Here is a 22488-nt window from a genome sequence, read left to right on the forward strand (position 1 = left end):
GCTGGTTAGGCTGGGCCCCTGTCTGCAGAGGCAGGGCTGGGGGTGGGGGGGGGAGGCAGGAGGGGATGGGGTGGAGTCTAGAGTAAAGATGAGGTCATGTTTGGCTGACTGCCTGGGTGGGTGAGGGGAATGCTCTGTACCATTGGCTAAACATAGAAGCCTGTGGGTGGCTTCCCTGTGCACTGGGTTCCCTTCCAGCTATGAAGGGGCGTGGCCCTGGGCAGATACCCTCCTGGAGGGTCAGCGTGGGGGCATAGGAAGCAGGACCAGGCTGATGAGACTTAAGCAAGAGGCTTTTGCATAGAACAGCATTTTGTTTTTCTTAGAGCAGCTCAACACCTGAGCGCTTGCCTAGCGTATTTGAGGCTCTGGGTTCAATCCCCAGTACTGCAAAGGAGAGGGGAAAAAAAAGCTTTCTTCCTCCCCCTTCCTCCAAGTTTTAGCAGCTTGGGTTATTTTCCCTAGCAGAGGAAGGGGTGGAATGGTTTGGGCTGTAAACTTCCCAGCCTTCCCATCTCTTGAGGGACAGGTGAGCTGGGTTCAGGGTCAGGGATAGGCAGCAATAAGGCTTGGCTGGTGTGAGAAGACGGCAGCTGTTGTCTTCAGAGCTCATTTCTCCACTCTGGCTCCACTTGTAAGGGCAGGCCCTCTTCACCGTCCTGGGGGACATTCTGGTGACGGCGGGGCCCTAGGAAGAAAAGAGACATGTTTAGTTTTTCTGACCTCTTCTTCCCACCATCGTGTGCCTGGCCCACCATGGCCTGTCCATACCTGAGGTAGAGGGGCTGAGTTTGCTCAGGCCTTGGAGTAAATCTTGTCCCTGCTGGAGGTCCAGTTTAGCGGGGAAGGGGCATCCGGTATATCCCCCGTTTTCTTTACAGAACTCCAGGAATCTGTGGGGTACAGGACATGGCATGGGAAGCTGTGTAGGCCTGGCTGGGGAGCAGAGGCTGGAGGCCAGCGTTCGGTGCTGCAGCATCTGAGGCAGAGTTGGTCTGCTTTGGCGGGCTCTGTGAACACCCACAGATCTGAGGACTAACGGATCAGTGAGCTGATGCTCAGCAAGGACACACCTGCCCTAGACTGCAGCGCCTAGTCACCAAGAGAAATTATGGGGTGGGAATGCTTACGTTTTCCAGTCCGGGTCATGGCCTAGGAGGAGAGGGTTGCCCACGACGATGAGCAAAGCCTTGGCCCGGGTCACAGCCACGTTGAACCTCTGGAAGGAAGAAGCGGTGATGTCATGGAAGGGACAGGCCCCGAGGAAGAATTCATGCCACCCAGGAGCCTGCAAACCTTGGGGTTCTTAAGGAAACCGAGGTTAAAGTCCAGATCGAGCTGTACAAAGCTCTGGCTGCTTCGGACGGTGGAGATGAGGATGACACTCCGTTCTTGCCCTTGGAATTCTTCCACGGAGCCCACCTAGAGGGCAGAGGCAAGTGTTAAGACCAGGTAGGCTACGAGGAACCACGGCGTCAAAGCTGCAAGGAAGGTACAGGCGAGTCACTGGGCACTTGTAGGTTAGAAGAAGACAGGAGGCCTACTGTGGAGGCCTGAAGGACAGAGCCAGTTAGAGGGTGGGTCCTGGAAACTATTCAGAGCAAAGCAAGTGGCACTGCAAAGAACGAACTGAGCAGAGTTCTCTTCCCTGGAGATGGCCACCAATTTGGTCGGACCTTCCGAGGGACAGGCCTATAAATCGTAAAGGGTTGGTTTTCAACCCTGGCTCACCTATCAGTCATCTGAAGCTTAAAACAAAACAAAAAACCAGACAGTAACAACAGCGAAACCCCACCAGTGCCCTGGCTCTGCCTCCGGACAGCTATGCTAATTGGCTGGGTGGGACCCAAGTAGTGGCTTTATTAAACTTCTCCGAGTGATATTTTAATCTGAATCGGTGGGGAGACACCCCTCCCAGAAGAGTTAAACTACGGAATAGGCGGTGAGGAGAGAATATCACATGACAGGCAGGACTGGTCTAGGGAGTTCGGACTTCATCCCCTAGGGCGGAGGTCACACACCTGACTGACGGATAAGTAAGGCGTGGCTTCTTGTTAAGCAGGCATGTCGCCAGCTTCCATCTCAGAACTCCCCCCCCACCACCCCGGGGAAACCCCAGTTCCACTTTGAGTCAACAGGGTGGGGCAGAACTCCAGGCAGGCTGAGGTTAAGAGGCACGTGGGATGCTGGGAGTAGAAGGTGGGAGGCGTGTCACCTTCAAGTCCTTGATGTCATCCAGTCCTCGAAGCTCCCGGTCAAGTTTTGTGATGCAGTAACGGATTTTTTCCACCTGAAGGGAGGGGACAGGTGCCTTTCTCTCCTACCATCCCTTTTACACAAGAGGGAGGCAGAGGCAGGCATCTGGCTAGGGTGCTGGTGAGCAGAGAGGGAACACCTAGCCTTGGATTGGCGGCCTGACCTGCTTCCGGTATGGGGAGATGACGCCCACACTCCGGGGGCTCAGGCGAGCTTTACCCTTCTTAGAGGAAGGGGCCAGGAGCTGTTTCAGGTATGACGTAATGGTGGCAGCCTCTTCAGGGTTGAAGAAGGACGGGCTGTTGCCCTCTCGCTCATCTTTGCCCATCACACCGTGGAAGATGATGGGAAAGCCCTGGATACAGATGACAGGGAGACCTTCAGGCTCATCTCCCTGCCTCCCTACGCTCCAATCCAGCCAGGGAACTAGGGGTTCCAGGTCATAATGACGAAGGGAGGGCTGTGTGCCTGCAGGAGGAAGGAGTCAGGGTCTGGGTTGGAGCCCTGCCCTGCTAGGCCTCACCTGTTGAGGCAGCCCCTCCCAGCGACAGAACCGTTCTCGATCCACCACGTCTGCGCAGGCCTGCAGCTCTCCATCGTAGTACAGCTGGTTAGGGATGTCTAGGATGGTGGGATGAGACCTGGGGGGGGAAGGAGGAGAAAGAACAAGGTCAAAGGCCTCTCGGGGAGCCCTGCTCCGCGTGCTCCCCACCGTTCCCAGTACACATTCCTCAGTGTCTGCTGCTAGGTGCTGCAAACCACACAAAGTTAAGCCAAATGTGGTTCTAATAAGCCGCCAGCCAAATTCCTCATAACACAAGAAATTAGGACCCATTCTCAGGTTTTAGTTTACCAAACAAGGAAAAGTCCAAAAACAAATTATCATCTATTATCACTACTATTTAATTAAACCCCAAAACTATTAAGTGTCAACACAAAAGCACTTACAGAACCTTTACAATTATTATTGTGTGGTGCGGGATGTCATGCTGTGTCACGTGTATGGAGGTCAGAGGACAACCTTGTGGAATCTCTCCTTCTACCTATAAGTGGGTTCATGGGTTTGAGAAATCCAACTCGTGTGGCTAGTTAACCCACTGAGTTCTTTTACCCACTGAGCCATCTCAACCCTGCATTTCTGAGACAGTGTCTTAGTGTGTAGCCCAGTCTAGCCCTAAACTCCCAATCCTCCTGTCTCACTCAACCTCCAAATGCTGGGATTTACAGGAATGTACAACACAGCCCAGCTTACATTTTAAACTCTTAAAAGATTTTAAAATGATTTTCAATTATGTGTCTCTGTGTGGGTGTGTGCCTGTGAGTACAGGTGATCATGGAAGGCCAAAGGTGCCAGGAGCTGGAGTTAGAGGAGGTTAGGAGCCACCTGATATGGGTGCTGAACACAGGTTCTCCGCTACACTCCTAACTGCTGAGCCATTTGTCCTGTCCCACACTTACCAAGTTCTCACTGACGCCTAAAACTCATTACACACTGGTGTCTAAACTCACGTACTACAAGTACGCAGATGGCGAGGGTGGCATGCACCTGCAATCCTACTCGACTGAAGGCAGATTTGCTTGAACCACGAGTTAAAATGAGCCTAGGCAACACAGAGCCTGTCTTAAAGGGGAGAGGAGATTTGGGGATGTACATCAGGACAATTGAAAGTAATGTGCAAAGTCCTGGGCTCAAGCCCTAGTACCACACGAGAAATAAAAATCACAAGTGAAGCCAGGCGTGCTGGTGCACACCTGTAATCCCAGCGCTCAGGGAGGCAGAGGCAGGCGGATCTCTATGAGTTTGAGGTCAGCCTGGACTACAAAGTGAATGCAGGAAAGCCAAGGCTACACAGAAAACCTGTCTCAAAAAACAAAACAAACAAACAAACAAAATCACAAGTACATAGGCCTCAGTTGTATATGCCATTCAACTAACAGTGGTTTTGAGGAAAAGCTATGCTCCCTGCCTTTCTTATTTTTTGCTGGACAGCCTAGAAACTTAGATCCATCTAGACACATCCTGGTCTAAGGACTTCCAATATGCCGATAAACCACTGGTCTGAAAAAGAAGCCACCTGCTAGGTCATAAGAGGGGCTGCAAAGGAGACTCCCTGCTAAGGGCCACTGGAAGGACGTAAGACAAGCAGCAGAGGAGGGGACAGTGATACCTGTAGTTGCGGAGCAGTTTGGTGATGAACTGGGCATCATAGCCATTGGGGCCCTTCTTGTACAATGAGTTGTAGGTAAGCAGGCGCTCCAGTAGAGAGTAGCCAAGTCCATGCTTCTGGGCCAATGGTGACCGAAGCACGGGCCCCAGCTGCCGGGGGTCTCCTGCTAGCACCAGCTGCCCTCCTGGGTTGCCCGTTTCTTTGACATCCATCAGTCCTGAGAGGTATGGGGAGAAAGGTTAAAGGTGGAATTACCCAATCGGTGTGGGGTGCTGCACCTATAGCCCGTCCTGAGCCCCCTCACCTGCTATGGCCACCAGACTCTCAGGCTCCATGCAGTGGCCAGCCTCATCGATGAAGATGTGTGTGAAGTGATCGATGGGAAACTGGGCTGACACCAACCTGGGAGTGTCAGGCCAAGCAGGGGTCATTCCCAGGCACCCAGTGACCAAAACCTGAACTCTGGCCCTTCATTTCATCCTGCCCTCAGGAGCCCTTCCTCTTTCCCTAGCCCTACACCCCATTACTTTTCCTAGCCATTGAGAAACAAAGCCTATGCCTTCCTTACCTGCTGGCAGTGATGAGGGTGGTGATTAGGACCCGGTATTGCTGCAGATGCTTTTTGGCAGGGTACACATATTCTCCCTTCTTAGCATCCCAGTTACAGCAGCTCTGTGGGTTACCAAAGCAGGAGAAATCAGCTTGGCTCTTCCTTTTCTTACTCTCACCCTGGCTCTGGACCACTAACACATTTACCTACTTCCCTGCCTTTGCAGATAGGGAAACTGAAGTCCCCAGAGGGGTCCTGACCCACCCAAAGTCACACAACACAGCAAGTCTTCAGGTATTCTGAGAACCTCCCGGGTATCCGTTGTTCCTTAGCCCTGTGCGCTTCCTACATACCTTAATGTCCTCAGGTACCATTCGGATGTCCCTACTGGGGGCCAGGAGACGGTAGATGGAGCTGGGCAGGTGGACCCGGAGCCGCTGACAGAGGAGGTCAGCCCCCGAGTTAGACGGAGTGCAGGCCAGGATGTGGGCTTTGGGCAAGTGCTTCACCACCTGAGACAAAAGAAAAAGATAGTGTGGGCAGACGCTTGCTACGACAGGGGACTCAGGCTGCATTTGCTTCCCAGACACCTGCTGGTCCACGTGCCACCTTAGTGTTGGATAACAGTAAATTCATGCCTACGCATTTACGCACCAACATTCAACAGTCATAATAACCCTAACTCCCAACCTCCTCTTTGGCTGGCTGTTTTCAGGTGTAGGAACACTGAGGTGACAGGAGGGACAGGGGCTGCATGAGTCAGTACAGGCCTTGGGATTACATTTCAGCCTCACCTGCTTGATGGCCTCCACTAGTGTGACGGTCTTGCCAGTACCTGGAGGCCCAAAGATGATGTAGGGGGCAGGCCGGGTGGTGCCCCTCACAATGTGCTTCATGGCCTGAAGCTGCTCAGGGTTCGACTCCAGACTCCGATCATACAGCCTGGCAAAGGGTCCGGGAAGACGAACTTGAAATCATCCAGCACCCCAGAGGCTTCTGGGACTCTGTTCCCGATAGCCACATCCCAAGCTGCCCCCGGGCCCATGCCCAGAGTCTCACTTGAACTTCACATCTGAGGGCAGCAGCGAGACCCCTTGGGAGGCCACAGGAAAAAGCATGGGCCACAGAGGCCAGCGACCCGTCAACTCCAGGGCCCGGTGCTGGACCCGAAGGGGCTGGCGGTTGAAGGTGAAGTTCACCTTGAAGGTCAGCCCATCCACAAATCGGCTCAGGAGGCTATGGGTAAAGAATTAAGTGGGAGTTCAGGTTAGGTGGAGCGGGCAGTAATCAGCCAGGAGCCGACCATTCCACTCCCTCCCTCTTCCCAAGAAGTCCTTACAAAGTTCTCTGGGAGATGAAGTAGTTTACCCAGCATGGGGTCCCCCTGCCCTGTGTTCAGGGGTCCTAGTCATCTCTGAAAGGAAGACCTCCTCTCCCCAGGCCTTAGAAGCCTAACGGTCGCTTTGGTGGTTTGGTTCTCCCAAGACTCACCTTGTGGAAAAGCTCAGCTTTACGCGATCCAGTTCTACCTTGTGTACAAAACCTTTGTAGGTAACAGGGTCCACCTGGTGGGTCTCAGAGGACAAAAGGGCAAAAAGGTGGTCACCCCGTAGCACTGAGGGACGGCTTTCAGCCACACCAGGAACCTGCAAAGTGTAAACAGAAGTCAGCTTTTCTACCCAATAGCTGACTGGTGGAGGGCCGTAGCCCCAGGCTCTGGCCTCATAGCCCCAACTTATCCCCACTTTCCTCTTCTACAAGGCAAAGCAAGAATCACTGGAAGGACCACAGCCTGCTAGAGCCACCTACACTGGGAGTCTAAGAACCTCCAGGGTAAGATTTTTTAAGATGTGGTGGCCAATGTCCCCAGCCCAGCTAGCTGTTTTTTTGGCCAGTTCAGCTCCAGTTTTGTCTTTGGTGCAAACTCACTTCTTATAACCTTTCCCTGATCATCCTAACTCTCTCCCTTCCTACCTGCACTCCTATACATTAATCCATTCTCACAAGTAACTGAGTTTGTGTGTATACATTCAAAATGTGAGGGCTGGTGAGATGGCTCAGTGGGTAGGGGTGCCAGCAGCTAAGCCTGACAACCTGGGTTCAATCCCTGGGACCAACATGGTGGGAAGAGAAAACAGACTCCTGCAAATTGTTCTCTGACCTCCTTATGTGTGCCATGCATGCTGAGCACATACAAACTAAATAAACAATCGAACGAACGAATAAAAACGTGAAGATTTGCAAAGGGTCTCAGAATTATCTGGTAAATTATCCACAAAGCTGGGAAAACAAGGGTCTTGTTAGGTCACACAGTGGGTGGCAAAATCTAGATTTTAAAATTCTACTAATAGGAACTTAGTGTGGTGGGCTGTGCCTATCATCTTGGCACTGGGCCGGTAGACACAGGAGGATCAGAAGTTCAAGTTTATCCTTGTCTACACAGAGGGTAGGAAGCTAGCCTGAGCTACTTGGGATCCTGCCCCAAATAAAGAAGAAACAAAACCCACAGGCTGGCATGTTTTGGGGGACTAGAAGCTTACCTTGCTCTTTGTCCATACCCTCTGAAACAGGTACCATTTCATTCTTTTTGTATGTTTGCTCTGCTGTCAGGGATCATGGCCTGTCACCTCCTTAAAGCAGACTGTCATGGGCCCCCCTCTGCATGGACCTGAGCCCTTACCTCCAAGGTAAGCAGCCTGGGATTCTGGTCCACAGGGTCCCAGGTCATGGGCACCGACTCCAGGTCATAGTGCCGGATGTCATGCTCCATCTGCAGCTCTTCCAGGTGCAGCAGCAGCCGGAGCTTCACCTCATAGTTCCTGGACTTCAGGGTTGTCTCCAGCTGGGCCCTGGTAGGGATGGTTGGGTTGCAGCAGGATCAGGGTGGATCAGACAACCCCACTGCTCTGGGGCTCTACCCTCTCCATTCACTCATCCCCACACTGAACACACTATGGATGCCAAGCACAGATCAAGGTGAACCGGTGAAGTGAGCACAGACAAGGAGAAGCCAGTGGAGAGAGAAAGAAGCCAAGGGAGTGTGTGGCACAAGGTGCTGGTACTTACTTGATCTCCGCAACCTCCTTTGGGGAGGTGAAGATGCTTGGTCCCTGAAGAAGGGTAGGGAGCAGTTGCCGGAGGCGGATGGGTGGGTAGTAGGTCCCCAGGGCCAAACTTAGCTCTAGTTCATAGCCCTTGGCACTGTGGGAAGGAAGAAAATGTCACGAACACAGAACCCCCTGATCATCTTCAAAGACTCTGGAAATGGCCCCATGCAGCCTTCGCGAAATACTTGTATAGTGACTTCTCTAGTGTGGTCAGTAGCCACTTAGGGATACAGTGCTCCCTAGCTCATGCAGCTGCTTGGTCCAAGGTTGGATCACTCTCATTTTTTGTAGAGCCTAATACCTGGAATACTTAAAAAAACAAAAAAAAAAACAACTTTTTGTAAGCTGGGTGTGATGGCACAGGCCTATAATCCCAGCACATAGTAACTGTAAAGAGCACAAAACATTTATGAGTTGTAGACCAGCCTGGTCTGATTCTCTCAAAAATAAACAAATATAAGCAACATATGCTCTTTTGAAGAAATAACAACAAGGCAATATATTTTAAGGCAAAATATTTTAAATAACTACATAAAATTCTTACTCAGAACAGTCAATTTTTAACTTTTTGGTATATCATCTTTCAGACTTTTTTTTTTTTTTTTTTCCTGAGACAGGTTATCCTATAGCCCAAGCTGGCTTCAAACTTGCTAAGTAGCCAGACTTTACCTTGAACTCCTGCTTTCCACCTTTTAAGTGCTGGAATTACAGGCATGCATCCATGGCCTTTGCCTGATTGTGGTGCTGGGGCTACAATCCACATGCTGGGTCTCACACATGCTGTACATTTGTTTACACATATGTACTGTTAACCAAAGAAATGTGTTATAATGATGGAGATCTTATTACATGATTTGCATTTATTACTCATTATTTTTTTTTAAAAAGATTTATGTATTTTTTGTATATGAGCGCTCTATCTGCATGTACAGCTGCATGCCAGAAGAGGGCACCAGATTCCAGTATAGATAGATGTGAGCCACCATGTGGTTGCTGGGAATTGAACTCAGGACCTCTGGAAGAGCAGAAAATGCTTTTAACTGCTGAGCCATCTCTCTAGCCCCTATTACTCATTATTTTAAAATGTTTACCTTTCTATGAATATGTGTGTATGAAGAGGGTGCCAGATCCCTGGATTTACAGACTTACAGTTGTAAGCCACCCAAATTGGGTGCTGGCAGTTGAACTCAGGCCCACTGAAAGAGTAACTCGAGTCATTTCTCCAGCCCCTTCATTGTGTTTTAGACAGAGTATTTCTCAGAAATCCAGGCTAGCCTAGAACTCTCGTACAGCACAGGCTAGACTATAACTTGTATTGATTCTGGCCCAGCCTCCTAAGTGTTGGGATTACAGGGTTTTGTGCTACCATACCTTGCTTTCTGATTTATTTTTTGTTGTTGTTGTTGTTGTTGTTTTGTTTATTAGACAATTAGACAGGATTTTACTATGGAGCCCTAGCTGGTCTTGAACTTACAGATCTGCCTGCCTGTGCCTCTGCTTCCTGAGTGCTAGGATTAATGGCACAGGCCACCGTACCTGGCTCTCTTGTAACAGCTTTGTTGGAGAAATTCACATATGATTCTGTGACTTAACGTATTCACCCAAATGTGCAACCATCATTATGGCCAGCTTTAGAACATTTCTGACAAGCCCTTTAGCCACCACCCTTCTATTCTGCTGCCTCCCTCATAAATGAATATATCTAATAGTGAATGCCAGGCTTGGTGGTACAACAGTGGTACAGGCCTTTAATCCCAACCCTTGAGAGTCAGAAGCAGGTGGAGCTCTCTGAGTTTCAAGGCATTTTAGTCTGTATGGTGAGCTTCAGGTCTTCCAGGGTTACACAGCGAGACCTTGTCATGAGAAAAATAAAAATAACAAAAAGATAGCTCAGCAGTTAAGAGCACTTGCTTCTTTTGCAGAAGCTGTGGAGTGGCTCACGACAGTGTGTGACTCCAGCTCCAGGGGAATCTGGCGCCCTGGTCTGGCCTCTGACACACACAGACACAGGTACACACACACAGGCACACATACACACACAAATAACAAAGCCTTTAAAAACAAATGGGGAGGGATTAGGTGTAGCTCAGAGGGAAAACATTACTTGGCCATTTCTCTACACAGAGCTTTCACACTGTCCTTGGATCTGCTGTTCTCCTGCAGCTCCCTTCTCTAATATGGCAGGGAGCCGAGACCCACAGGAGGGAGTAACCTGCAGCTCAGAAAGGGAGCCCTGTCTCCTCACTTGGAAGTCTCCCCAAGTGCCCACGCTGTTAGTTATCTAGTTACCGGTCAGGCCTCTCTCCTTCCTCTATCCGGTTGGTCAACACAGGGTTTCTACTGAGCCGGGGTGTGCGTTTGAAGGGAGTTGTGGGTTTCAACTGCGCAGCCAGCGGGCTGTGGGCGACGGCGGCCAAGAAGCGGGCAATGTAGAAAGTTTCTGCTCCTTCGGATCCCGATTCCCCAGGTCCCAGGAGCTCCCAGAGGACGGTGGCTGGGAAGTAACCCACAATGCTGGTCTTACAGTAGACATGGAGCTCATAGCTTTCACCTGGAAGAAAGAAACTGAGTGAGTTAGTGACCCCACCCCACCGCCCCCATTCCAAGGCAGGAAACCACTGGATGGAGACAGTAGTTTTTTCCTGAAGCTCCGACTACCCAAGGGCTATTTCTCCTCAGACCACTCACCTGGGCTCAGTGGACAGGGAAGGTCCTGTTCACCGTGGTAGAAGGCAAACTGAGGTGTCCAGCAGAGTGGGAAGAGATGAGTGAGGGTGACAGGCTTGCTTCCTCCATTCCGAAGCCGAAGAGTCAGTACCTCTTTGCGGTTCAAATCCAGGCGGATAAGGAGCTGCCCATCTCGGGCTTCATGGGGTCCCTGGACCTCCACGGCCACTCCATGCTTCCCATGAAGATACTCAGCCCTGGGGAAAGTGGGTGTTAAGTGGGGGGTAGAAGAATGTGGAGAGGGGACCTTGGACTGGGAATTGCCCTGGGGAAGGTCTCAGGCTTAGGAACCTCGTAAAGTGTGGGATTGCTTGGGAACCCGCCGCTACCCTGGATTAATTGCCTGCCTCTCTTCCTTCCTTGAGGGGGTGGGGGTTTACCACAGCCCAAGGAGAGCCAGTGCTTTTAAAGCCGGATATCCCTTTCCCCTTGCCCTCCTGCCCACTTACGGGCATGTGCTCACACACCTGTCATGAAAGATCCTGGCCAACAGTGATCTGTGTTGCTTGCTGATACTCGACCCTGGCTTTATTCGCCTCTTTTCTGGCAACTGCACATCAGCCCAGCGGTCTAGTTTGAAGAACCTGACCCGAGTCTTGGTGACGAAGGCCAGATTTGCAATCTTCATTCCATACAGCATGGAGGAGAAGCCAGGGGCAGGGGTCCCATAGCTGCCAGAAGCAGAGGATACTGGGAAGTGAGGGAAGGCAGGGTGGCTATGGAGAGGGTGCTGAGGAAGGCCTGAAGGCTGCTCTGTTACAGGGTCACACCAGCCCTGCTTCAAGGCAGGATGGGACTCCAACTAGGGATGGTAGTAATATTTGACAACTTAAAGCAAGGCATTGGGGCTTTCCAATACAAAATAATTGGCTTAAATAGCACCGTGGAGAAAAGTCCAATATTGGGCTGTTGGCTGGGAAGACAAAGAGAAAAACAGATTTTTTTTTTTTTTTAAAGGGGACTATTTTGGGGACATTAAAAAAAAGTGCAGTGGAAAGAGCTATATGGCTAAGGGAAGTTGAGAAAGATGGTTCATAGGAATGGACAGGGCCCAGGCTGTGGGGAGGGCTGAGAAAGGAGGTCAGAGAGAGCAGAGATGTCCAGAGTGTGGGCAAGGTGGCGGATCAGACAGCAGTTTCCACCGGAAGTCAAAGGGTGCAGGTGGAACCAAGCAGGAAGGGAAAGGATCCTTCTCCCGAGATCAAATAGCCTGGCTTTGTGCCTGGAGGGGTGAAGACAGGAAGAGCGGTCAGCAGGACAACCTCAGGGCTGAGCACCTGGCTGCTCAGCGCATTCCACTCCACACACACTGACCGAGGCATGTTAGGTGCCAGAAACCGCACTTGAGGCAGGGTGGTTCCAAGCTGCCAGGCCTACTCCAGCCTTGAGGAGAAAACCTATACATTCCAGCATGGTGATGGAGCGATAGAGCGTAGCTGCTGGGACTGCACAGAGCAGTTCACCCAGCCAAGGGTACTGAGGGCCTGTCTGGGGCAGGGGCAGGTCTCTGAGGAATTACTCCAGCAAAAGGAGGCACACGGTGAGTAGACTGATGGGTGTGTATGGCGGGGCTGTCATCCCAGCTACTTCAGTTGGGCTTCCCCACCAGCACCTTGTTTTCTTCCTCTCTTGAACAGAGGTCTATGGAGCTCAGAGGTAAGGGTGCTACCTAGCATTTGTGAGGCCTGAGGTTCAACCCCTAGCACCAAAAAAAGAAGAAGAAAAAACAAAACCCAACCCAACCCCCAAAAATCAATCCTTCCCTTGCCAAAATACCCCCAAACCAAAAACCAAATGAATAAGATAGGGATTGAAGACCTGCCTTAAAGAACCACCATGAGGCTCACTTGAGATACTGACATTGCAGGGAACCATTTAGCCGAGTGCTTGGCACAAAGCAGACCTCAGTAAGGGAGAGTGATGGTTAGTGTCACATATAGTTGGTTTGCACTACAGTGAAAAGTTCAAAGAAAGGGATGACAGGAGCTAGCAGAGACGGGCAGGCCAAGTTGCCTAGACTTGACCCTGACTTTCAGCATCCCTTTACTTCCCTTTCCTGGTACCCAGGAGCTTGAGGATGCTCCCAAATATGTGACTCAGTGAACACAGTCAAGCTCTGGAGGAATGATAACCTCCCTCAATGCTTGTTGGGACAGTGGGGTTCTTAGCACCACCTAGCAACTGTTTGATGATCCTTATTAACCCACCACTGGGGCCAAAACAAGCTTGGAAGAGCACACGGTAAGGTCCTGCGGCTCAGGACATCTCCCCGTGTCCCACACCTATGACTCTGCCTCTCTCCTTCATCCCAAGAAAGGGAAGCAGTGCAATTCAGATAACATCGAAGAGGCCATGATTTATTTCTTTTAAAAGGGTGGTGAGTCTTTTGAAAGCACGGTGAGAAATGCTTGGTCAACGTTAGCTGCTATGGTTAGTACCCGTATTAGTGGAAGAGGTCTAATCAGGGCAGGGGGAGGAGTAACAGCGACTTACTTTTAGCCCACAACCCTGTGGGTACAGAACCACTGGGCTGCTGGGTTTTAAGCAGGGGAGTGGCAAGATCATATTTGCATTTCAGATCGCTCTGGCATCAGGATTGGAGGATGGATATGCTGGAGGCAAGACTGGAGGCAGGGAGACCAGTTAGAAGAAGGCCACTGCAGCTGTCTGGTTAAAAGACACCAAAGGCCCGAATGAGGGAGTGGCAGAAACGGAGGAGGGGGCAGATCTGATCATATTCAGAATGCAGATGAGCAGAATTTGGTGGCTGACAGGAGGGAGAGTAGTGGAAAGACCGAGGTGTCTAGAATAGCCAAATCAAGGACTTTGGTTCTGGGGCTGTCCCGGAGGAAGGAGAAAGTAGGTAGGCAGAGGGGCCAACCCCATTTGCAGTGGACACCCTGGGTCTGTGTTGCCTATGGTCCAAAGGCAGTTCTGGTTATGTGAGGCATGAGCCGAGAGCTCACCCCATAGTCAAGGTCAGAGTCTAAGAACATCAAGGAGTCCCCTGGTGGTAGTTACCACCACGGACCCATGCTTCAGACCTTCCCTAGGTTCTAGCAGTCTTCAAACAGCAAAGGTCAACACAGGCCAGGGAGGAAGGACAATCAGAAGAGAACATGGTGGCTCACATCCATAATCCCAGCACTTGGGAGATAGAGGCTGAAGACCACCTCAGGAGGTAGAGGCAGGTGAATCTCTGTAAATTCGAGGCTAGCCTGGTCTACAAATTGAGTCTAAAACAACAAGGGACACATAGACCATGTCTCAAAAACCCAAAACAAACAGAGAGACAGACAAACAAACAAAAAAGCCTCCTAAAAAAGAGCTGTACAAATTTATTTTCTCATTAGTAAGGATTTCAGAATGCTCCTCCCCCAGTCCCTAACATTACAAAATTTCAACCGTTTACATTTTTTACAGTCTTTTAAAAAAATCATTTTGAGACAAGGTCTCTTGTTGCTCAGGCTGGCCTTAAATTCCTGATCCTCCTGCTGCTACCAAACTTGTGACACATGCCTGGCTAGTTTTTGCCATCTGTTAACATTTTGTTTTTTAAATTAAAAGGTATCTTATTTGAATTCTTATTTCCTCAGTCAGTCCTCGTTGACACGGTCTCACTATGTAGCTCTGACAGGCCTTAAACTTGCAGATTGTCCTATTATGACATCTCAAGTGATGAGATTACCTCATACACGAACTCCGCCTAGTTTGTCTTTTGTATTGCCTCTGACAGCTGCCTGTTGTCATTTTTTTTTCTAGGCTCTGTTAACTGCTGACCCTACTTCTGTTTTGACATCTCCCCTCCCATGCTTTGTCAATCCCTTCCACAGACAGGATTACCACAGATCCAACCACAGACGACTCCATATTGCACAAACCCAGCTAACTCGTACGTATGTCACACTTACAGCTACCATGACGACACCAGTGCGGTAACGTCATCTCTACCAGCAGAATGCTTTTGATTACTTACTGAGTGCTGTGCTAAGTCACCAAGTGCATGGGTCATCTATTTCTCACAAGCCTTTTCGAAAGTACCCATCACCGCCACGCATGCTGATAAGCCACCTATCCCACAAAGAACTTTAACTACTCCCAGCCCCTCTTGCCACAGCTCCTCAGCAGGCTTTCCTGTCTTTGCAGACATCCTTAGTCTCCACTGCCCTGCCATTTGCCTCTGTTGTTTGTTGTTCAAATGGCAGCTAATCCTAAAAAAAAAAAAAAAAAAAAAAAAAAAAAAAAAAGCCAAAGCCAGCCCAACTTAGTATCAGATTTGCAAGCGATCTTAAAGGGACATCTAGCTATACAAACTCAGGTTACAGTTCTCACTAGTGAGTGGGTCAAAGCCAGGCTTGAATGTATTTTTTTAGGATTTTTGAGACAAAGCCTAGCTATGTAATCTAGGCTAGCTTTAAACCTGTGTTCTCTTTCTGCTCTTGCTGGAGTTACAGACATGAGTCATGCATGGCATCCCAGCACTTTAGGGATCTGAGGAAGGAGGACTGTTGCCAGTTTGAGCCTAACCTACATTGCATAGACCTAGTGTCTGTCTGTCTGTCGAACACACATACAATCAGGAGTCATAAAAGGAATAAAGTATATGGCTATTGTTTCAGACAGACATATATATTTTTTTGAGGCAGGGTTTCTCTGTGTAGCTCTGGCTGCCCTAGAACTCCCTAGGACCAGGCTGGCTTTGAACTCACAGAGATCCATCTGCCTCTGTCTCCTGAGTGCTGGGATCAAAGGTGTGCACCATCACTGCCTGGTAAACTGCCTTTTTTTTTTTTAAGGAAGACACAGGTTGTATATACAAGTAAGCCACCAAGCACAGTGATGTTTTCACTGGGGATGGAGAGAAAGACACCAAACCACCCTCCATACAAGAAGCCAAGGAAATGTTATTTCTAAAATGCTGATTATGTCAGTCATCAAGTGCTCTTCACCCTTGAGCCATCTCTCCAGCCTCTACTTTTGATTACTTTCATTCTTTGAGAATTTCACACATGAATTTCCCCCACTCCACCTCCCTGCACTTTCTACCAACGTATCTTCCTCTTAAGCCCACTTATTTAATTTTTTTTTTAAACATTCACTTTTCTTGTATGTGTGTTTTTTGGGGGAGTGTGAAAGGACAACTCCCGGAATTGTGTAGTTGGTTCTCTCCTTCCGCCAAATAGGTCCTGGGGATTGAACTCAAGAGTTGTCAGGCTTGGCACTAAAGTACCTTTAACCAGCAGAGCCACCTCTGCAGACTGCTTACCACCTTAAAAAGACCTTAAAGTCTCATATGGACACAAATGTGGTGTCACCCACCGTGTGCAACCTTACCAGTTACTACTGCCCCCAAATTTAAAAAATGAGCCTCTCCTTTCCAGCAGCCACCAATTTCCAATAAGTCCTCAGCTAGAAGTGGGGCCTCCTGAACCCCGGCCCCACCACCCCTGTGAGTTCATGGTCTTGTCATGTCCAGAAGACAGCCTTTCACAGCACCCTTCTTCTCTTCCCACTCTCATGCTTTTCTCACCCCTCTTCTAAGATGTTCCCTGAGCTTTGGGGAAGTGCTGTTGACTTTCTGAGACACAGTCTTCAAACCTGCTATATGCCAAAGGCAACCTTAAGCTCCCGATCACGCTGCTCCCCTCCTCTCAAATGCTGGCATTACAGGCAGGTGACACTAGGCCAGGCTGTCAGTCTTCTATTTGGAAATGAAGGTTTCCATCTTTAATCCCAGTAGGGCTTAGGATGTTGAGCTAAGAGATTGAAGACTGAGGCAAAAGGATCGTCTCAAATTTGAGGCCAATGTGGGCTACGCAGTGAGTTTCAGGCCAGCCTAGCAGGCCCGGTTCACCACCCTCACCCATGAAAAAGAGTAACAACAAAATGGATGGTGCACCTCACTTGGAGAGTGTTTGTCTGCCCTATGCATGGTCCTAGGTTTCTTCCCAAGTACAAGAAAAAAAAAAAAAAAAAAAGACTGTGGTTGCTCTGGTGCTATGTGTTAAAATGCTGATTTCAGCACCTTGAGATCTGGTTACCGCCCCGCCGTGGGTATTGTTATAATGTTGAACTAGCTTCTGTAACCATGTGATGAGAAGGAATGTTCCCCAATTATCCCCAATTGGCTGATTAAAAGGCCTATACCTGGGAAGGGCAGGAGGTAGGTGTGGCTAAGGTTCTCGGGCTTTGGAGACCAGGCTTTGGAGACGGAAGGATCACAGCAGAGAGGAAGAGGAGGAGGGAGAGAGGAGAGCTGCTCCGGCTTAGGTGGGAGAAGCACACGTCTGGCATGGCTGGAGGAAGCAAGTGTTTATGGAATTCTGGATGGGAAGTGGCCTGGGAGCGGCTGGGGGGTAAAGGTGGTTGAGGGTTAACAGCTGTCTTGCTTCAGGCAAGATAAGGCTATCCTAGACACAGGTGTCTGTGTCTTTTACTGATTATGATAGTGGGTTAGACGGACTGCCACAATAATTATAGCGCTAATAATAAGCATTATTAGACCATACCTTAAATTAACCACAACGACAGACTAACAAAACAAAGCCAGTTCCTGGTCAACTGGATCCAAGTGGACTCTGCCAGCACTTACTGGGCATCTTCTACATACAGACTCTATGTTGAGGACTGAGAGAGACACAGGGCTCAAGGCAGGGAACTTGAAAGAGTGGTGGGGAAGGCGGCAGGAGAGTTATAGTGAGAAGCACAGCGTAATCTAGTTGTAAATAGGCTATACTCAATGTGGAAAGAGTAAGCTAGGCGTCTCCAGAAGAAGACTATTAGTCATGGTCTGGGTTTAAAGAATGCAGAGGAGGGCAGAGGAGATGGCTGAAGGGGGAATATGGTGCTTTGCTATCAAACCCGAGGATTGAAGTTAAGTCCATACACAGACACGTAGACAGACACGCACGCACGCACGCACACACTCACTGCATAGGAGTGTTCGCCTAGCACATGCAAAGCCCTCATGAGTAGAATAGAAGTACTGGAGAAGTAAGAGCAGGAGTTCAAGGTCAGAAATACAAAGGACCCTACTAAAATGAGGTGGGGATGCAAAGAAAACTTAGCCTTCATCCAGGCAGGAATCTCCGCCAGCTCGGTGTGAGGGGCAGGCAATAAAACCTGCTACTTCTGCTTTCTGGAGTGATGCGGGGAACATTCTACCCATCATACTGGCCTTTAAAATACCCAAGGCACAGATTCCTCGGTTTTGCTGAGTAGGTCTCATGACAGTTTACAAATCCAACGCTCAAGGCTTTCTTCCTCCTCTGTGCACAAAGACTATCTGTCCTTCAAGGCCAAGGCCAGTCTCCCCTGTTTTATTTGGGTAAAATACAAGTGCACAAAGTAAGAGTCACCCTTAGGGCTACAGATGGCATTCAGTGGTGGAGGGTTTGCTTGCCTGGCAAGTGCCAAGACCCTGGGTTCAAGCTTCTGCACTACAAAATAAATTGGAAAAAAAAAAAAAAAAGGTGCAAAGCCAGCTGTGGTGGGGTGTTCCTATAATTCTAGCACAGAAGAGGTGGAGGAGGGAGAAACCAAAAGTTCAAGGTTAGCCTCGGCTACAGAGCAAGTTTAAGCCTGGCCTGGGTTACATGAAATCCCATCTCAAGCTAGATTCAGTAGCGTATGCCTGTAAACCCAGCACTCTGGGAGGTGGAGGCCGAGGCAGGTGGATCCCTGTGAGCTCAAGGCTAGTCTGGTCTACAAAGCGAATCCAGGACAGCCAAGGCTACACAGAGAAACCCTGTTTGGAAAAAAAAAAAAATTCCTGTCTCAAAAGCCAAACGGGACTGGAGAGACGGCTCAGTGACTGGAGTTGGGTTCTCAAGCATCCATGATGAGCAGCTCAAAACTGCTCTGAGGCCTTCTTCTGGCCTCTGTGGGAGCTAGCACACATAGAGTGTGCACATGCAAAAAAAAAAAAAAAAAAATCTTAAAACACCAGACCCTATCAACAAAGATAAAAACCCAACAGCATAGAAGCCAGGAATGGTGGTTTAGGTCAAACCTGCTATTCCAGCACTTGGGTGCCTCAGGCAAGAGAGCCACTTAAGTCTTGTAAGTTTGAGGCCAGCCTGGGTGGTAATAAACTGGACTAAAATAAATATGCAAAATTTTTATCTACCACAGATAGTTGTTTGTTTTTTTTTTCATCCTAGCATAGCTGCCCTTTGCCAGGTACTGAAACAGTTTACCAGCTTTGGAGCTGAGAAGACTCTTCTTGACTAGGCCTTGAGCTTGGCCTCCCTATAACCCTTCGTTCTGCCTATCTCAGTTTTCGTAAGGAGCCTGATAAGTTAGCCTAGTGAGAAACTCCGGGGCTCTGACGATCCCATCAGCTTTCTCACCCTCCACCTTTGATGCGTAACTCTCTGGTCTGCTTGTGGAAAGAACTGTGCTTGTTCAGCAAACAATGCACAGCCATCTGCAGAGAATCCCTAGCAATCTGGTGTATTTGGAGTTAAGCTTTTTCCCGGGCTGCCAAAGTACTTGTATGCAGAGCCACCCCGCACTTTGTGGACATAGGTGAACACGTGGGTAGGGAAGTGCCGGCTGTCCTTCAACATTTTCCGTATTATCGTTAGCATCGTTTCACCGTGTGGTATGGTCCACTCTAGACTATACTCTGTATGCATATCCGTAACCTTTGTGGTTTACTGCAGAGTTTTCATTTGTGTGTTCCCACAGTGCCTAGCACAACGTGGAGCATCAAACAGGTCATCACCATCTTTGCCTCTTTTTCAGAAGCTGCTCAGCCCTCTTAATGTTCCTTAAGACACATGTTCATGAATTACAGTAATACTCGACTCAACATGGGCAATCCCTACCTTCCCCCCTAACTTCAAGCCACACTTCCACTATTAATTCCGCCTAAGACTCTCCCCAAATCATAGCAGCCATATCTCACCCATACTGGCTTTTTGATCTCTCAAAATCTTAGCCCCAATCCCATTCCCCTATTTATTGGTGCGACTCTTTACACTCATCCCAGCTGAATTGCTTCTTCGTCTTCCATCCAAGGCAGCAGCCTGTTGATAGAGGTGTTTCTGAAGCACAGTCTACGGTTTGACAGAAGTCTCTTTGATTTTTCACTTGGGTGGTAACAGGAAAAGGAAACCAAATATCTTCAGCCAAGGGGGGAAAAAGGGCCTCCAGGAGGCTGTCCCTGGCCCTGGGTCTCCATGGAGAAGCCACAGGTGCTAATGGAGGTTTGACTGCCTACGCAGTTTGTGCTCTTTTCTCCCTGAAGCTCCCCGAGATTCTCCCGCCTACCCTGGGCCTCTTCAGTTCTCCCGCAGCGTGGACCCTGGAGGCGGCCGCCCCTCAACGAGGGGGCGGGGGATCCCCGCTTAGCCCGCAGCGCCTTCCCTGTGGGGCTCCCCTCCCCCACCGCCGAGCCCCAGCCGCTGCGAGCCGCGCGTGGGCACCGACCCCTCCCCGCCGGGCCGGGCTGTGCGGAGCGGGCGGGCTGGGGTGGTGCTGGCTGGGCGTGGGCAGGCGCCGCATTTGGTCTGCCAGGACCGGACCGGCCCGATCGACCCGGGGCTGCATCCCTGTGCGCCCCGGGCGGGAAGGTGGCCCCACCGCCCGGGCGCTGGCCTCGCGCCTTGGGGCCCGTGGTGGGCCGGCCCGTACCTGGGCTTGAAGTCGCGGTTGTAAATCGTCCGCAGCCGCTCGCGATCTGTCTCCAGGTCCAGTCCCCGTTCGGCCAGGAAACTCTCGAACCTCTGGCCGGCCTCCCGGAGCTTACGGCAGCTGAACTTGCTGGGCATCGCGGCGGCCGCTGCGGCCCAGGCAGGAGGGTCCGTGGAAATGAAACTGAAAGTCGCCGCCGCGGTTTAGAGTTGGCTGCTCTGGGGTGAGGGTGCAAAGGGGAAAAGACCCCTACCTCTGACGACCGCTCCTGCCAGTCACCTTCTCCCCGCCAGCCTCCCCTCCTCCGTCCTTCTCCTACCTGAGCCTTCCTTTCGGTCTCTTCGTCCTATCCCCTCCCCCTCTTCGCATTAACTCTTTCCTAAGGAGTCTGACCCCTCCCTCAGGGCCCTCCCCTTACCCCAAGCTCCCTCCCCTGGCTGCTAGCCAGGATCCGAACGTGGCTATCGCCTGGGGCCCCCTAAACAGCCGGAAGGACCTTGGAGCCTCCGCTAGGGCTACTCCCACGCCCACTCTCCAGTGCCTCGGGACTTAGGAAAGCTGCAAGAGCAAAGGGCAGGGCCCCGGACATGGGTCGGCTGCAGCTGGACTGGGGCAGCTCGTCCAGCACCTCCCCCAGACTGCCAGAGACATAAACCAGTACGGAAGCGAGCGGCACGCCCCCTCCCCCATTTCCCTGCTCTGGCTTCCCGACACAGAAGGAAGGCAGAAATCAAAGTTGGAGGGTAGGAGGGAGAGCAAATGTCTATCTAGATGAAGGTGCACGCGTGTGGGAGAGTGGGACAAGAGCTTCTGCCAAGATCCAGTCCTTACTTTTCTAGGGCCACACAGGCTTCATTATATTTCAAGAATGGAAATTCTTGCCCTTGAGCCATGTATTTGGGCACTTAATCGCACTCGGCTAGTGTTACTCTTCACTGCTTGTTAGTGGTTAAGTCATGATTGCCCTGCCATCAAAAAAAATTAGCACCCCGAGCGCAAGGCATGTCAGGCAATAAATGGTTAACACAGCAACAGCATCAGTACCAGGAAAAGAAATAAGACCAATGTGCTTAGACAAACCAAAGGGGGTGGGGCTACCATGACAACAAATGCAGAACAAGCCTTCTGCACCTATTTACTCTGGAATGAAATAAACACACGCAAGAACGAGAGAGCGAGAAAGATATTGAATGTACCAGAGTTCCACATGCATCAAAGCTGCTGCTGTCCTAAGTGGTCCCTCACAGGGGCCACACAGTCTAACCTAGTGTAGGACTGCCCTGATCAGGGTCAGGCTTCAGCTGGGTTAGCTACCTTCTTCTAAGCCAACCGCCAAGAAGGTCAGGGATAAACAGGCCTTAGCGACAAGAAATGCCAGCTGAGCAAGAATCAGGTCTACAGGGATGGGCGAGCGGAGCATGGGAAAACTTGACGTCGTAGAAATTGATTATGTGAGCTGGAGGAAAAAACAAGTTACCACCGTCACATCTCCGCCACCCCAGAGAGCAAAGATAATACACTCCTAAAAATTGCTGTTGCTAGTGGGGCATGGTGGCCCAAGCCTGTAAACCCCACTTCTTGGGCGGCTGCGGCTGCACTGCTGAGTTTGAGCCACTTTGGTCTACCTAGCAGGATGTTCTCAAAAACAGGATGTTGCCTACCATTTCGAAACTTTACAATCTGTGATGAACAAAATAAAAATGCCTTTTAGGCATAAAAAAATAGCTGTTAGGAATCCCAATACACCCAGGGCTACACCTGCTAACTAGAATCCAGTGACATTATTAACTCAAGATAACCAGACACATGACTAATAGAACTCCATGATTCCTAGCTATTTCTATGTCTAAAAAGGCTTTTTTTTTTTAAATTGTGCTTATCACACTTCCACATTCTAACAATTCTGACCAGCAAATCTGGCCACAGGAGGACTTCAGCCATTTCTCTGGTCAGGCCCATCTCCTGAACATTCTCAAAACTCAGATGGTTGATGTAAAAACCTAGGTAAGCATTTTATGGTGAGTGGCTCTGGTTACAATGG

General features: G+C 50.1%; 1 protein-coding gene across 3 annotated transcripts; it reads right to left on the reverse strand.

The window, feature by feature from the left end:
• Positions 1 to 275: 275 nt before the first annotated feature.
• Positions 276 to 20980, reverse strand: Mov10 (Mov10 RISC complex RNA helicase). 3 transcript variants are annotated; one of them, XM_055628851.1, is made up of 21 exons: positions 20866 to 20980; positions 20448 to 20665; positions 11276 to 11479; positions 10770 to 11005; positions 10371 to 10632; positions 8041 to 8175; positions 7655 to 7823; positions 6466 to 6620; positions 6034 to 6210; positions 5769 to 5916; positions 5328 to 5486; positions 4993 to 5096; positions 4729 to 4826; positions 4425 to 4641; positions 2780 to 2897; positions 2420 to 2611; positions 2216 to 2290; positions 1297 to 1422; positions 1131 to 1219; positions 772 to 893; positions 276 to 688 (listed from the first exon to the last, which is right to left on the reverse strand). In XM_055628851.1, the coding sequence occupies exons 2-21, from the start codon at positions 20582 to 20584 to the stop codon at positions 603 to 605; spliced, it is 3009 nt and encodes a 1002-aa protein (XP_055484826.1). In that variant the 5' UTR covers positions 20585 to 20665; positions 20866 to 20980; the 3' UTR covers positions 276 to 602. The 3 variants fall into 3 exon arrangements, with proteins under 3 accessions (XP_055484826.1, XP_055484815.1, XP_055484809.1); XM_055628840.1 differs by lacking the exon at positions 20866 to 20980 and adding an exon at positions 20767 to 20820; XM_055628834.1 differs by lacking the exon at positions 20866 to 20980 and having other exon boundaries at positions 20448 to 20739.
• Between the last annotated feature and the right edge of the window lie 1508 nt (positions 20981 to 22488).

This window comes from Psammomys obesus, unplaced genomic scaffold (assembly GCF_907164565.1).
Source record: "Psammomys obesus unplaced genomic scaffold, mPsaObe1.curated_primary_1811, whole genome shotgun sequence".
Lineage (NCBI taxonomy): Eukaryota > Metazoa > Chordata > Mammalia > Rodentia > Muridae > Psammomys > Psammomys obesus.